This window comes from Lampetra planeri, chromosome 11 (genome assembly GCF_965212315.1).
Source record: "Lampetra planeri chromosome 11, kcLamPlan1.2.h2, whole genome shotgun sequence".
NCBI classification, from domain to species: Eukaryota; Metazoa; Chordata; class Hyperoartia; order Petromyzontiformes; family Petromyzontidae; genus Lampetra; species Lampetra planeri.
In genome coordinates, this window is record NC_136117.1 from 1,557,015 (window position 1) to 1,571,575 (window position 14,561).

General features: G+C 49.3%; 2 protein-coding genes across 5 annotated transcripts in view; one reads left to right on the forward strand and one right to left on the reverse strand.

Moving 5' to 3' along the window:
* LOC144721187 (integrin alpha-6-like) overlaps positions 1-1,452 on the forward strand; it is a 65,988-nt gene extending 64,536 nt beyond the window's left edge. Inside the window, exon 25 of the mRNA XM_078598585.1 lies at positions 645-1,452. Within this exon, the coding sequence (XP_078454711.1) occupies positions 645-755 (111 nt within the window). The 3' untranslated portion in view covers positions 756-1,452. The remainder of the gene's footprint in view (positions 1-644) is intronic.
* A 5,024-nt stretch (positions 1,453-6,476) lies between these two features.
* LOC144721188 (calcineurin-binding protein cabin-1-like) overlaps positions 6,477-14,561 on the reverse strand; it is a 66,595-nt gene continuing 58,510 nt past the window's right edge. For 3 of the 4 annotated variants that reach the window (XM_078598588.1, XM_078598589.1, XM_078598586.1), the window contains exons 33-38: positions 13,380-13,498; positions 12,496-12,640; positions 11,127-11,204; positions 10,379-10,556; positions 9,202-10,004; positions 6,477-7,559 (exon numbers count right to left, since the gene is read on the reverse strand). In XM_078598588.1, coding sequence (XP_078454714.1) covers positions 7,335-7,559; positions 9,202-10,004; positions 10,379-10,556; positions 11,127-11,204; positions 12,496-12,640; positions 13,380-13,498 — 1,548 coding nt within the window. In that variant the 3' untranslated portion in view covers positions 6,477-7,334. Of the gene's footprint in view, positions 7,565-9,201; positions 10,005-10,378; positions 10,557-11,126; positions 11,205-12,495; positions 12,641-13,379; positions 13,499-14,561 lie in introns of all 4 variants that reach the window. The other variant, XM_078598587.1, reaches the window with a different exon arrangement.

Here is a 14,561-nt window from a genome sequence, read left to right on the forward strand (position 1 = left end):
TTTCCTATTCCGTTGACATACGCGTGAGATGAGGGTACGCTGCTGCGTCCTGTATCATTCGTATTCCCCAAATTCCCACACCGCCAAGCCGCGCAACTCAAGAAAGTAGTTCATCATCGACTGCTCAGAAACCGCGTTCTAACGGTGCGCGTTCCGCTTTGTGCGAAAAATGTACCCTTATGGAATAAACGCGTTGTAGTGAACACCATGCCTTAAGCGAGTACTTACCGTACTCGTGCAGCAGCGCACACCCTCTTCGCCTACGGACAGAGCGCCGGAGGTAACTGTATGAAGCGGAGTCGTGAGTAGTGAGGTAAAGTGGGCTTTGCCTGATAGGATGGGGATGGTTTAGTTTTATTTGTGTTTGTGTGATTTGTTTACCTTTGCTGTACTTTGCACTACTATCATGTTTTTTTGTTTGTTGTAACGTTCTTACCCGCCCCTACTGGACATCTGTAAAAAAGAAGAGCTTCATAGCTCATCAGGTTCCACCAGTATAATTAGATATTCCGATTCTGATTATGTAATTTTCACACGTAGCATGCCTTTAAACCACCACGACACGGTAGTTACTTTGCTGACTACGGTCCTGGATCTGTGTCTCTGTCCCTCCCTCCTTCGCCGTCTCTCTACAATGCCTGCAGTGTGGCTTCTTCAAACGCACGACCGAAAATATGCAGTACGAGACCGTTTACCACCGAGCACACCTCCACTTACAGCCATCAGATAGGCAAAGGCTAGGCCTGGAGTCCTAGTGACTCTTTTTAGAGGAAGGGGGGTGTTTTATTACATGCAGTAGTCCTTTACTTGCAATTGTGGGGTGGATGATATCACATATAAGAGTTTGCGGATCAGGAAGATTCTCCACTTGGCAGCAGGTGATGTCAGGGTTGTATTTATCTTCAGCGTGTTTCCATGTAAAATGGCCACACATGTGACATGGTGCCTTTCTAATTGGAGAATTCTAAGCCTGAAAATAATTAATATATCAGCATTGGGGTCCTAGCACGAGGCAGAGGCTTATCAGCTTCATCTCTCCTGCATACCTCCAACGGACAGAGAAACGAGTGTAAAGGCTTGACTTAAAGCTTTCGTGACTGCATGAATTTATATTATTGGGTCTTTCGGTAAAATCATGTAGATAGGTTCAAGGAAAATAACAAAAAACTACTGTTATTTTCTTTGAACCAATCTACATCACTTTACCGAAAGATCCAAGAATATGAGTGTAAAGGCTTTCTCCAATCTATAGAATGGACAAGTGACACTGCTGGGGCTCCATTGCAACATCTGAACCATGTCACGAGTGATGAATAATATATTTTATGTTAAGAATTTCGCCTGGTAAATCCATTCAACTGACAGTGTAACCAGCCTGACCCTGTTTCTTCTTCAACCGTGACTGTAATGAGAGAGTATAGGCCGACTGAAAATAAACACTGATAAGATGAAGTCTCCGGGTTACGTTCTGGTCATTCTTGTCTTCTCTGTGAATGGCATCAAGTGAGGCACGGGTGATTTATCCGACTGCGAAACTTTATTCCAAAATGCACTCGAACAGGCAAGCTTGTGTCCTCCACGGCAGCAGTCACTGCAATCACGATGATGGGCAACGCCCCCCCCCCCCCCCCAACATCATGACTAGAATGTATGGCTCAATCCCACGTTGCCCGGTCACTTAACACCTCAAAGTCAGCCTCCTGCTCCGTTGGAGGCCGACATCGTCAAAGCCTAATGCGGCCGTGAGTGCCCAAACCCAATCCCTGGTCTCGCCATTTGCACCACGCGCAGTGGCGTAGTGACTACATTATAGCTCAGGGGGTGCGAAAATCGGTCAGGTGAAGCCCCAATATTTGATTTCTCTCGCACGGTCGCACCTAGGCTGTTATATATTGCGGCTTCTCTTGCCTAATCACACCATTACACTAACGGCCTCGAACACTGAACATATCTCATGGTCATAATAAAGGTTTTAGGGTTAAATCACGTTATTTATAAATGTGTCGCAACCCTCCACCATCCGACACGGCCAATCAGTAAAAAATGTGTCACGTTGACAAAAGACAAATAGTTCACTACTTCAGCCCACCGGTCTGTTGAAGAGTGAATCCACAATATTTACAATTTTTTTGTACGATGTTTCGCGTAATTACATCCAGCATCATCGGGCCATTTGTCAGAATCGTGAAGCCCTCCACCTGCTCCCGGTCTTAAATAGAGCAGCAGGGTGACGTCATAATCGAACCCAATCAGATTCAGAGATCGGAGGCGGAGAGGGGGGGGTATTCTAATCATATAATAGATTAGTAATCAGTTAATTTCTATGATTAGTAATCAGTTGTAGATTAGTAATTAGTTGTAATGTGTATTATTTAATAACTGAACACAATCACTATACCCAATCATGTGCAGAAATCAGAGGTGGCGGAGGGGGAGAGGTTATTGTAATTATATACTACGTTAGTAATCAGTTAATTAGTATGTGTTTCCCCTATAAGGAATTGTAATATCTATTATTTAATAAAACACTTCCAGGCCGCACTAAGCCTGTAGCTGTCAGAGCGATTAAAGTTATTTGTATTTCTCTCAATTTCAATGGATTCTCTAATTAGTCTTGGCCAGTCATAATTAGTTTTACACAACACTTCAACGTTATCAAAATAAATTGAGTGGCCTTGTTGGCAAGCATGCTCTGCCATTGCCGACAGTTGTGTTTGAGATAATTAAATATTTCTTCGGTGTTCTTTTAGTCTTACGCTGATGTTACGTCCCGTCTGACCAATATAGCATCTGCCACATAAGCAATTAATCCGATATACACCTTCTGTTGATAATTTAGGTAATTCGTCTTTAGTACAAGATACTAGTTTTCGAATTTTGTGTACTGTACCAAATCTTACTTGAATGTTTTTCTTTTGCAAAACACGGGCTAATTTGTCAGTTACTCCTGAGATATATGGTATTTTTAAATTGTTTTAATAATCTGATCACTTTCAGCAGTGTTGCTTTGCAATCGTGATTTGGCATTCAGTGCTCTGTTAATTTGAGCATTATTATATCCATTCTGTCGTAGTGCTTCTTTAACATGTTTAATCTCTCTCACTAGACGTTCTCCATCTGACACTGTTTTAGCCCGATGTATGAGCGTCTTGATAAGAGAGGATTTCTGAGCTGGGGAATGATGTGAATCTGCATTCAGATAGGCATCAGTGTGCATTCCCTTTCGGTAAACGCTGTGTTATTTTGCAATTTAGGCCATGCCCAAGCAAAATATCTAGGAAAGGGAGTGTGTTATTCACCTCCGTTTCCATGGTGAACTGGATCGCAACACAAGCAATCGTCCTCAGGTAAGGACTATTGCTTGTGTTGCGATCGAAACGTCGTGATTTTTTCTTATTTCTCTATCTACATGACTTTACCGAAAGATCCAAAGAGTATATTTCATGGTGGTTGTCAAGGAGGCCCCAACTCGTACCTTTGGCCACCAGGGGGGGTCAGGTACCCCCTGCCCCCACGCTCGTTACGCTACTGACCACGTGACTTGCAATAGAAAAACCGAGGTGATTCCACGTGCGACTCACTTTCGGCAAGCTCGCACCGATAACACGCATATCCTTCCTGAACCGCATTGGAACCGTGTCACTCCCGCCATGCCAATAGTAATTGAAAATGATGAATCCATCATAACTAAGGAAGGAGACGCAATTAGGAGACCTGGCCTCAATGTGTCACCAAGGCTACCCGACACTCAGACCCAAGTAGATTCCGAAATCTCATTGGAAACCATTGAATGCAGATGCTGCGGCGAAATGTGTTCACCACCATGTGAGAATAATTGTGCATAGATTTACGAGTGAATTTCTACTCTGTATACATTCTGGAGTACCAACCATTAATATGAAGGGTGCACCAGAAATAACAAATTACTATACATGTGTATGAAACAACTGATTAGACTTCAAGTCTGTGAGTTTTGCATCCATAAAATATAAAGTTGCATTATGATGCAATACTTTTTGAAATAGCAGTTTTACAAAGTACATTGGTAAGTGGTATTTTTTTTTTTTATTAGCAAATAATTTAGTTTTACGGTTAATATATCACAAAAATTTAATTATTAAGTTAAAGTTTAACAAAAAATAAGTACTACACTCTTGGCAGGGTACGTCATTATCGGACTGTAGTAGTGGGGAGCAGTAGCGCACTGCGCTACGAACCCGGCGACTCAAGTTCAATTCCTGCTCACGGCTAGCACCAGTGACAATTTAAACCGATCCTGGGTCTCCCCTAGGTCGACTCAGCCTCAAATTAGTACCTGGTGCAGTGTGTAAACATCACTTCTCGGCAGACATAAGGCGGGAGAGCGTGGTGTTGGCTACCCACCCCTTTGTGTGCCATTCCAGCCTTCATATGTGCTCGCTAACAGCACTTGCTCCTTCAGTCTAAGGCTATACGGGGGATCTTTGGTCTTCGTCGAGGTTTCTTCCATGCACAAACCAATTCACCTCCACAGCTTCTGATTGGCTATGGGGTTTCGTGCAGAATGGGAGCGCCACCAATTCTGCCCAGCAAATCCAACAAAATACTTGGCTCATGAATTTGGAGCCAATAACTTTTGGGGCATGAAAGCCCAATAATTGAGCCCTCACCGCCACTACACTACGTCGAGTGGAGTGCGGTACTGTCATTGAGAATGGCCACGCCTGTGGAGAGACGGTGTCATGCCAAGAGATGTCATCATCACAAGTTTGTGCGACAGTGATAGTGTGACGCCCCCTCATTGGGCATCCTGGCGGAAGCAGTGATTCTAAGCCAATCCCCCGCCAGAGCCGGGGCCCAGGAGAGTGAAGTCAGAGCAGGAGGGGGGTGGGAATGTGGAGACCTCCAGGCCCAGCTACGTAACTGTGGTGCCACGGCCGCGGAGCAACTCCGCAAGCGCCCCGACTCCCCCCTGGACCCTACACTGAGCACACACACAGCGCATACACGTAGTGTCCTGGTGGGGGATTGCCTGGCACATCGGGGTTTAATCCGAAAAGCTCCTAGGAGGAAAGTCCCACGGTTTCCTGGTGCCAGGAGCTTGGCCGGCCCTCGCAGGACAGATCACATTCCGGTGCCCCTGAGTTGGCTTAACATTGTATGGGCATAAGAAAGTTCACTGGGCCAGCCACAATAAGTCATTTACGACATTGGCAGAGGCTGAGGGTGGAATATTAGGCAAGGGCTGATCAGGGGGTCAGAATTAAAGAGCACGGGAGAACAATGGGTGGGGGGAGCAGCAGCACTCCCCCATGGCACAGGGTACAAGTGAGCGACGGCGCAGGTAAGCGCACGATTGACTTCAAGCTTTCGTGACTGCAGGAATTCATATTATTGGGTCTTTCAGTAAAGTCACGTAGATAGGTTCAAAGAAAATAACAAAAAACTCCGACGTTTCGATCGCAACTGATCGAAACCCAAGAATAAGCGCACGATTGGCTGTGCGGTGCGACCACCCTGGGCCTTTGAAGTTTAGGGAATAAAACGAGTAGCCCGGGATGATTTTGGGTATTATCTTCAACCTCTGGGCCGTCAAGACCCACTCCGTGCCGTCCTGCCTCCTCGAGCCGCTCGCAGCATCCGTGTGATGCAAGCGACTGCTGCTGCGAGGCAGTAATAGGCAAAGTTTTCTCTCGTCCTTCTCCCTCCGACTCTCACAGCGTCCGTGCGACGCCGTGAGCACGGCTTCGAGGTACGTGGCAGGACGTGTGAGCAACTGGGTACGTAGGCTGCGCTAGGTTAGGCTCTTCTCGCAAAATATTCCCCCAGGGAGTATCTGCGCCGTGAATAAAACGCTAGTACAGAACATCGGCGTGGTGTCTGCGATTTGCGTGTGGTGCGACTGTGTGGGGAGACGGTGTGCGCGGGAGAAGAGCAAGCGTAGAGTTGCAGCGTGCGCGGGCGTGCTGAGAGATCGCTGCAGGTGTGGGTGCGGTCGTGCGGCTGTGCGCCACGTTAGTGGTGGTGTACACGAGCGAGTGTGTGGGTTAACTCCGTGCGGCGGTGAGCCAGCAGTTTAGCCATGCCCCTCAGAGGGGGCGCTAGCGGAGGGGGGGCGATCGACGCGGTGGAGGAGGGAGTGCCCCCACCTGCCCAGCGAGGGCGGGGGTGTATGGCGGCCCCCACATAACGAATCTGTAGCGTGACACGGCATTGTCTAATGTTTACAACAGTGTCGCTTGTTGTTCGGGAGTTAGAGCCGCTGGCCAAGGTTCATTCAGCACGCTATACACATTACATAAACCCATTTATATATTTTTAAAAAGGTTATCTGAAACATGTTTTAACTGCACCAAGTTTAATCTAAATTAGTGGCATCTTCACGACTCATGTCCACGACGACCTCTGAATGGAAATGGCACATTGCTGTGATTTAAACAAAACGTATTTGGACACTGGCAAGCAGGTATTTGAAAAATGTTACACAGTTATGAAAATCGCCGTGTAATACTTTAATTGCACAACTTATCACACGTTGACCAGCATACAACCAGAGCCGCCTTAAGCTTCAGCAGGGATGGAACGTACAAAAGGAACGTGGGGGGGCGCCATCATACCCGAGCAAACGTCAAAACCGAGTAACTGAAAATGCAGTAGCCGAGCATCAAGCAAGGCCCGATAGACTAGAACCACCACTTCCAGTCAAAGTTGTATCTCAATGTAAGAGACTACTGTGGGTGGTGCCTTTTTGATCTGTGAGTAAACCTCTGAACATTTTGAAGTGTGATTCCCATTCCAATGCCAAGCCTATCATACCACCTCAAATTAAGACCGCAATTGAGTATGTAAAAAAAGCAATGGAAAAGCCTTCAGTTAATTACAGTTCTGGTGTCATCTGCAAAGGCCAGGTTGCTTGAAAAATAATTTCACGAGTTGACTTTACACGGTGACATTGTTGACAAGCACCACTCCCGGTGTAATGACAAGCACTGCAGTGGGGTCGCCGTGCCAGGTCACAACACTGCACACGGCATGCGACACACGAATCGTGCAGAGTGCCTCGTTAAAACCAATGGTCTCGAAAAGTACCAAAATAGTCAACAAGTCACCCAATACGGCAGTCAAACTGATAATCAACAGATACAAAACTACAAATGTTTAAATCATTCCTACTAGGATACCCGTGCTAGGTTGAATTCTGCCAATCCTATGGTTCCAGCTTCACCCAGCACTCGAGTGCAATTCAGTTATTTTCCATTGGCTAGTTATTTGCAAATGCCAATGAGGGTCGATCAGCGCAGTCTCCAGTCCACCACGTCAGTCCGATTCACAACCCGTAGAGGTATCGCCGGCCATCACTGCATCATAATGACGTCGTCGTCATCGTCGTCGTCGTCATCGTCGTCGTCGTTGTCAGTGCTGGAGAGGCTCTGCACAGAGGAGGAGGAAGAGGACGAGTCCGGGCTGGAGATGTCCACGGTGGCGCTGGGCCGCGGCGCGGAGCGTGGCGGCCGCTGCTGTGCACGCGCCGCCGCCGCCGCCGCCGCCGCCGCCGAGGAGTGGTGCTGCAGGATGGTGGACTGTGCTCGCAGCGCACACACACGCGCGCACACACACGCACGCACGCATAAAGACAAAGATCCCCCGTATAGCCTTAACAGACTGTAGGGGCAAGTGCTGTTAGCGAGCACCTATGAAAGCCGGCACGGTACACGAGGGGGTGGGTGGTCAGCACCACGCCCGACCGCCTTTGTCTCCCCAGTGGCGATGTTTACACACCGCATCAGGTACTCATTTTGAGGCTGAGTCAACCTAGGGGAGGCCCGGGACCGGTTCAGATAATCATCACTGGTGTTGGCCGTGAGCGGGAATCGAACACTAGTTGCTGGGTTTGTAGCGCAGCGTGCTAACAGACACACTACCGCTCACGCAGACAGCATTCCAGACAAACACACAGAGACTGAGGGAAAGACAAAGACGGAGAGACACAGAGAGACAGGGAAGCACGCCTCTCCGTGAGTGGGCTTGGGCAGGGCACGTCACTAGCCACTAGCACCTCCAGCGTGTACTGCGACACCTACACCGCTGCGTCTCTCTGTTTTGGTGTCTCTCCATGTCACTGTGTGCATCTCCGTGTCTGTGTGTATCTCTGTTGCCCACGTGGAGATACACAGTGGCGTATCTTTCAGCGCCGCGTGTTTGCACTCCGAGTGTAAACACGTCGTGAATCAACCCACGGGGCTCTGGGGCAAAAAGAGCGGCTTTGCAAACGGAAGTTAGCGAGTTTATAAAACTAAACTTTTTATTTGACCAGATAAGGCCCCATGAGCTATATACAGTACTCCCTGGTTATTCGCAAGGGATATGTTCCTGAGATGCTCGTGAATAGAACATTTTGCGTATGATATTGAATAACCTCAAATACGTAAATAAGCTATTCAATACATGAAAATTATCACATTACTTTATCTTATCACTGTTTCTCATAACTTTATCCCCTCACTTTATCTTATCACTTCATCTCTCATCACTTTATTTTTATTTCTCTGTCGATGCAGCAGTCGTGTAGCGTTCCAGATGCGATTCGCAGATAGCCAAAATTACGGAAAGAAAGTTCGTAAATAACGAGGGAAAATTGTAGCTCTTTTTCAGAAGCGACCTAACCACAAATGATAGCCCAATGAAGTGGCTTATGACGTGCAAATTAATAGCGGCCAAATACTCTAAACGCATGTTGATTCTAAATGTGTAGGGAAAACCCGAAGGACCCGGAGAGAGAGACACGCAAACTCCAAATATACAGCAGGCGTCAGGGTCGGTATGGAACCAATGATCTCCTGTATACCAGGCGAGGTAATTAACATCCTGGTTGGGGGTTGAAAAAACGACGACCACCTTGTGGAGAAGTCAAGAGTGGTCGTTCTATGATAAAACCCACGCCCCACCAGAGAAACATGGAATTTCCACCACTGGCTCAGGGCTGTAAACGGGAAACAAGCACCGTTTCAGTATTCATTTGAGCCGGAAATCACTTTGACTCTTAAGGATTGGTACTGCGCACCCCGCCACTGGAATCCTTCAGCGTGATGGAGCAGGCTGGCGTTTTGTTGCAATAAAAACATTTAAAAATTCGTTTTTAAAGTATCAGTACGTCAGCGAGCGGGTCACGTGCAGGGCCACACGAGTTGCGTGCACGCGTGCGGCGGGGCAGGGGGGGCTCACCTTTAACCGCTGCTTCGTCTCCTCCGTCACCCCGGCGGTGAGCGTGTGTGATGTGACGGCGGTGGCGAGTGGTGGCACCGCGAAGGGGTTCAGCTGAGACCCCGGTGCTCGTGACGAAAGGGCCAGTTTGGCGGCCGACATGGAGGGCGCTGACATTTTGGAGAGCGAGGCCACCACTGTTGCTGGGACATTTGCCAGCAGAGATGAAGAGGACGTCGTCCCCACCGCGCGAGCTGCTGCCGTAGCCGAAGCCGATGACGAGGCGGCTGGCCCAGACCTCGCAGACGTGGCACGGAATGAAGCCGAGGTCGAATGCGACGACGGCATTGGCGCGCTGGGCAATGTCGCGGGCGGCACTGCCGGCATTTTCGATGCCACGTAGTAGGCTCCTGATGGCAAGATTGACGGCATGGACGATATCTGTGTCGATTTGAGGGGAAATTTTGACGTGGAGGGCGCTGCCGCGGATGGCCGCGACAATGGATACGGAGCCCTCGGTTTAGCGGCAAGGGATGAAGACGTGTGGGGTAGTGCTGACATCACTAACGACGACCGTGCCGACTGCGATTGTGCCTGCGTCCTCATGGCCAGCGCGGCGGAAGAGGTTCCCGCTGAATGCGAGTGAACTATTGGAGCCGACGTAAACTTCGGCACCGTGGAAGCGTGCATGGAGTGCGACGTCTGTGCCATGGTTTTGGTCATCGAGTGGGACATTGATGAAGGGATAGGCGGATTTTTGAGGGGTATGACGAGCCTGGACACAGAGGTCTGGGTGCCTCTGGGCCTGGCGCGAACGCCGTCTCCTGCAGGGAGAGACAGAAAATCCTCAGTGAGAGGTAAGGGAATGCAGTGAGATATGCTGGGAGGCAGACACTGAACTTCACAACGTGTTTAAATGCAAATATCGAATGGGTCTTTATAAGGGAATATACAGTACTACTCACACATTTCCATAAATGATGTAAACAAGTGCCTATGAAACAATACAGTCTCAGAGTTGGAGTTTAGTTAGGTTAAATACAAAAACAATTTAATATCTTGGGTTTGGTTGTTGTTTTACACTCGATGGTGACCGGGCTGCGGCCATCAACTTGCTGCACTCGAGGGCCAAGTTTAACCACGAGACGGCCGACAGTCGCGTCGTGGGGCGTGAGCGGCAGTGGTGGCGAGGGCTCACCGGGCTTGGCATTGTGATCCTGTAGCCACAGCCGCGGGCCCTGGGGCTGCCGGGTGGGTGCGTGCACGAGGCTGGGCGCCGTGGGCACGTACACATGCTGGCTCTGCTGCTGGGCAGGGACAAACATTTCCCTGCAGTCCTTTGTAAACTTTGGTGTCAAGGGACCTTCCGCTGGCATCTGCATCACGAAAAATAAAACAGTGTTATTCTTCCACACCCCGTTGGGTGCATAAACGAACCCCGGTTATTAGTCTGAAATCGTTTGGCGATGTTCACGGTACACGCGTCGTTTGTGTGCGAGTCACGTTTCATTCCTTCGCGTTGTTACACACAGAACGCACGGATTATAGAGGGTACGTAGCTCAATGAGATCAATCTAACTGTTAAGAAAACGAATTGGGCTTGGGCAGGACACATCTCGGCTGGAGAGGGCGATGACCGATGTAGTCAAGAATGACGACGGAGTGTGAGTGTGTACGTATGTTGGAGCGGCAACTAAAGAACGGAATGTGTCGATGGCAAGGAGATGGAGCGAATAGTTCACGAGAGAGCTTCTGTGCGTCACCACACTCGACGGCCATGTCTGCCATTTTAACCAATGGCAAAAATCTAAGGTTGTGTAGCGATGTTGATTTGCCTATTAAACCTCAGCATGTGTAGATTGGCAACACATGTCCATGATGAGAAGCCAACTGATAGAACTGGAGTTTTAAAGCGTTTTGCGTGTAAAATTAGTGCAAACGTTCACCTGCTTCTGCATCGTTGCAGACAGCTGCTGGTGACACAATCGAATAGCGTGCTCCAAAGACGCCCCTCCTTCCTCTGGCTGCACAATAGAAACGTACAAATAAAACGTGACTAACAACGACAATAGCTACCGTTCACTGCTAAGCGGTGCTGACATCCGCACGGCTAATGTTTTCAAGTCCTCTGCATTGGCCAAGGACCACTGGCAGGTGGTCACTGGTAGATGCACCAGCCATGCTCCCCACGGTGCCAACTTGCTGCGCACTATTGTGCCACTCATCCTCCTCTTGGTGCTGGCAAACAGCTGTTGCCCTCAAACGTTCCAGTTATGGGTCAACTCAGCTTTCACCATCATCATCATCTCCCCAGCGCTGTGACAATGAGTCCAACCTCAAGTCAAGACCAGTTGTTGACGCTTTGATTTGCTCCCGCCATAGGAATGTGCCATCTACACCAACTGCTCAGAGCTGTGAAAAGGAGTTGAGCAGCAACCCACACTTACCTGGATGGAAAACCACTTGACTTTGAATATTGGAGGACAATATTAATACATTGCTTTGTAATACAAAGTCACACACGTACCACATACATCACTCTAATTTTTACTATAATAAACAAAGTAATTTATACCATACCCCATAATAATACTAAACTGAGCACTAAGAGAACCACACCACAGCTGGTTCTTAGCTCAATAACTCAATTTGAATGAGCAACTAAATTATCTTTTGATGGACTGGCACCTAAAGAAAATGCGTGAATGAGGGCGCTGCCACAGTGGCATAGTGGTGAGCACACTGAACGTGCAATCCAGAAGTCACCGGTTCAATTCCCCTCTTGCGACGCGGCAGTAAAAACAACGGGGCGAGTTTCATAAATCCCTCGCCTGAGTCCTCCCAGCGGTGTAACTGGGTGCAACCACCACAGTGAGTCGATCAGCAGGTCGCGTGCGGCCGGATAAAGCACACACACTCCAAACTTCTTCCAAGATGCGTGGTCTATGTGGAAGAGCAGACCAAATATCGTCTCCGGCAGGCCCTTCCACCAGCAGTGGTGTGAGCAAGCCAATGCAGGGGTGTATTTTTACCTTTTAACAACTGAGACAATGTAAGGTTCTAGCTTAGCTTTGTTTCATTTTACATTATTTTGAAAATAAAAATCCACCACAGCAGCACCAATGTCAAGACTCGCTGCGTGCCTTATTGGCTGGATGGCAATGCCAACACCAATCATTCCCTCCCTACTCTTCACTGCCAACGCTTTTGGAGTTTTTTGTTGGCGAGCTGCTACAGTAGGAGAGTGACGCAAATGGACAGCAGATGCGCACCGAGAACAAGGGCGCTGCGGTCATGCCGTGCGACAGATCTCACCGGCTTGATGAGCGTGTACGCGCGCACGATGACCTGCTCCACACGGCCCAGGTCGTCTGCCTGTGACCTCTGACCCTGCTGCCACAGACGGAATGCCTCCAGCAGCAAGGAACGTACACGCTCCATGCGCCCCAGCTTTGTGGAGCTGCCAAGGAAAGTAAAATGACAGCGCTCGTAACAATATCCAATCGAATACATCACTGAACTTCACAACGTTCCAACACATCCAAATGTCACTGTCTCGCTTGCACAATGCTCACTCCGCTGGGTCTGTCCTTAGTTGAGTTGGCGATCAACTAACCCTTGCTTATATCTCTCTGACCGTGGCTTCCCCTGGCTTTCCCTATCTCCACCCAGCAAATCTCTCTGCAAGCCAGGGATGCCATGCTGGTATTGCCATAGCCCTGCAGAGCGCCGGCTCTGACCGCACCTCTCCACTGGCTCCTCTTCCTGTCCTGCTAAGCTCCCACTCTCACCAGAGACCTCCACTGAAGTGCATCACACACAACAGTGACGCATCCTAACTCCTCTCATCTCCTATGCCCTGGTGAAACTCATCTCCGGTTCCAACAACAGTGCCTAGGCACTGAACTGTCCAACTCGCGTTGCAGACATGTGCATTTTGAACCCGACGGCCGCCCTGGTTCATACTGTGGGTGTATTAACCGCAAAAAATACTACGTACCATCTGTTTCACAGTGGACGTTAAACATCACCTGACACCATTCATGGTCCAAAAACAAACACACGAGGATCGCCTCTCCTCCTGGCAGATTAATACCCTTGTGCCCTCAGGGACCGCTAATGTAAGTCACTCAACACGTGTAAAGTACCCTCAGATGTCCCGGTGTAAAGGGCGCCCTATCCAAGCAGGCGTTCCTCACCTCTCTGTGAAGGGGTTAAACGCCGGCTTGGCTCTGCCTTGCTCGACGCTGCTCCCCACGCCTGCATGTCGAGCCTCCGGCCTGCTGCAGGAGCCTTTACGCTGCTCCACTTCCTCCTCCTGGGATCCACACGAGCACACATATACCCAATGACAAAGATTCCCTGAATAGCCTTATCAGACTATTGGGGAAAGTGTTGTTCGCGAACATCTATGAAGGCCGGCATGGCACACGAGGGGGTGGGTGGCCAGCACCACACCCAGCCGCCTTTGTCCCCCAAGTGGCGATGTTTACTACACACTGCACCAGGTACTCATTTGAGGCTCAGTCGACCTAGGGAAGGGCCAGGACCGGTTTAAATAATCGTCACTGGTGTTGGCCGTGAGCGGGAATTTAACCCGGGTTCGTAGTGCAGCGCATTAACTGCTATACCACCGCTCCCCAGACACACGCACGCACACGCATGTACGGACCCGTGGCAAGACCCCACATGGAGACCGTCGTTACCCACGGACACATCGCAGCCTTTCACAAACCACCTACAGCAAGGCGGCAGATTCGCGGAGATGGCACGGGGTGGCGCTCGCCGCTGCCCTCACGGTGGCCACGAGCGCTACGGCCAAGGCCATGCAGCCTCCACGAGGGCCTTGCATACATCTCACCGCCATCGACTTTGATTGGGTGTTAAACGTCGAGATGTCTGCCAGCCATCTCGTGGAGTGGAAACCGCATAACAAGCACGGTTGTATTGGTATTGTTTAATGTTTTTGTCCTCTTCTCCAATGTCAATTCGCTTGTACCACCGGCATAGGGTGACGCATACTTGAGGATTTGGCTACGGCACTGACAAATCCACAGCAGTCACAAAGTGGTGTGTTTAACCTGTGGGTATTCACAGCCGATGTTGTTATGATTCACAATTTATTTTTGGGTAATGATCTGACCTAATCTGTGTCATTTGGAACCCTGCATTATCCAATTGCTACATTTGGATGTGAGGGGTTGATCGTCGTCTCACCGGTGAGTGAGCTGAACAACAACAATTGGCGCGTCGTTAAAACGCGTGACCACGTGGCTATCTAACCTGGTTGGCCGTGTCGGGTGGTGGAGGGTTCCTTATCCACTTGCATGTCAGCAAGTGGATAAGGCTTGCCACACAGCACCCGACGGTAGTGGTGTTGT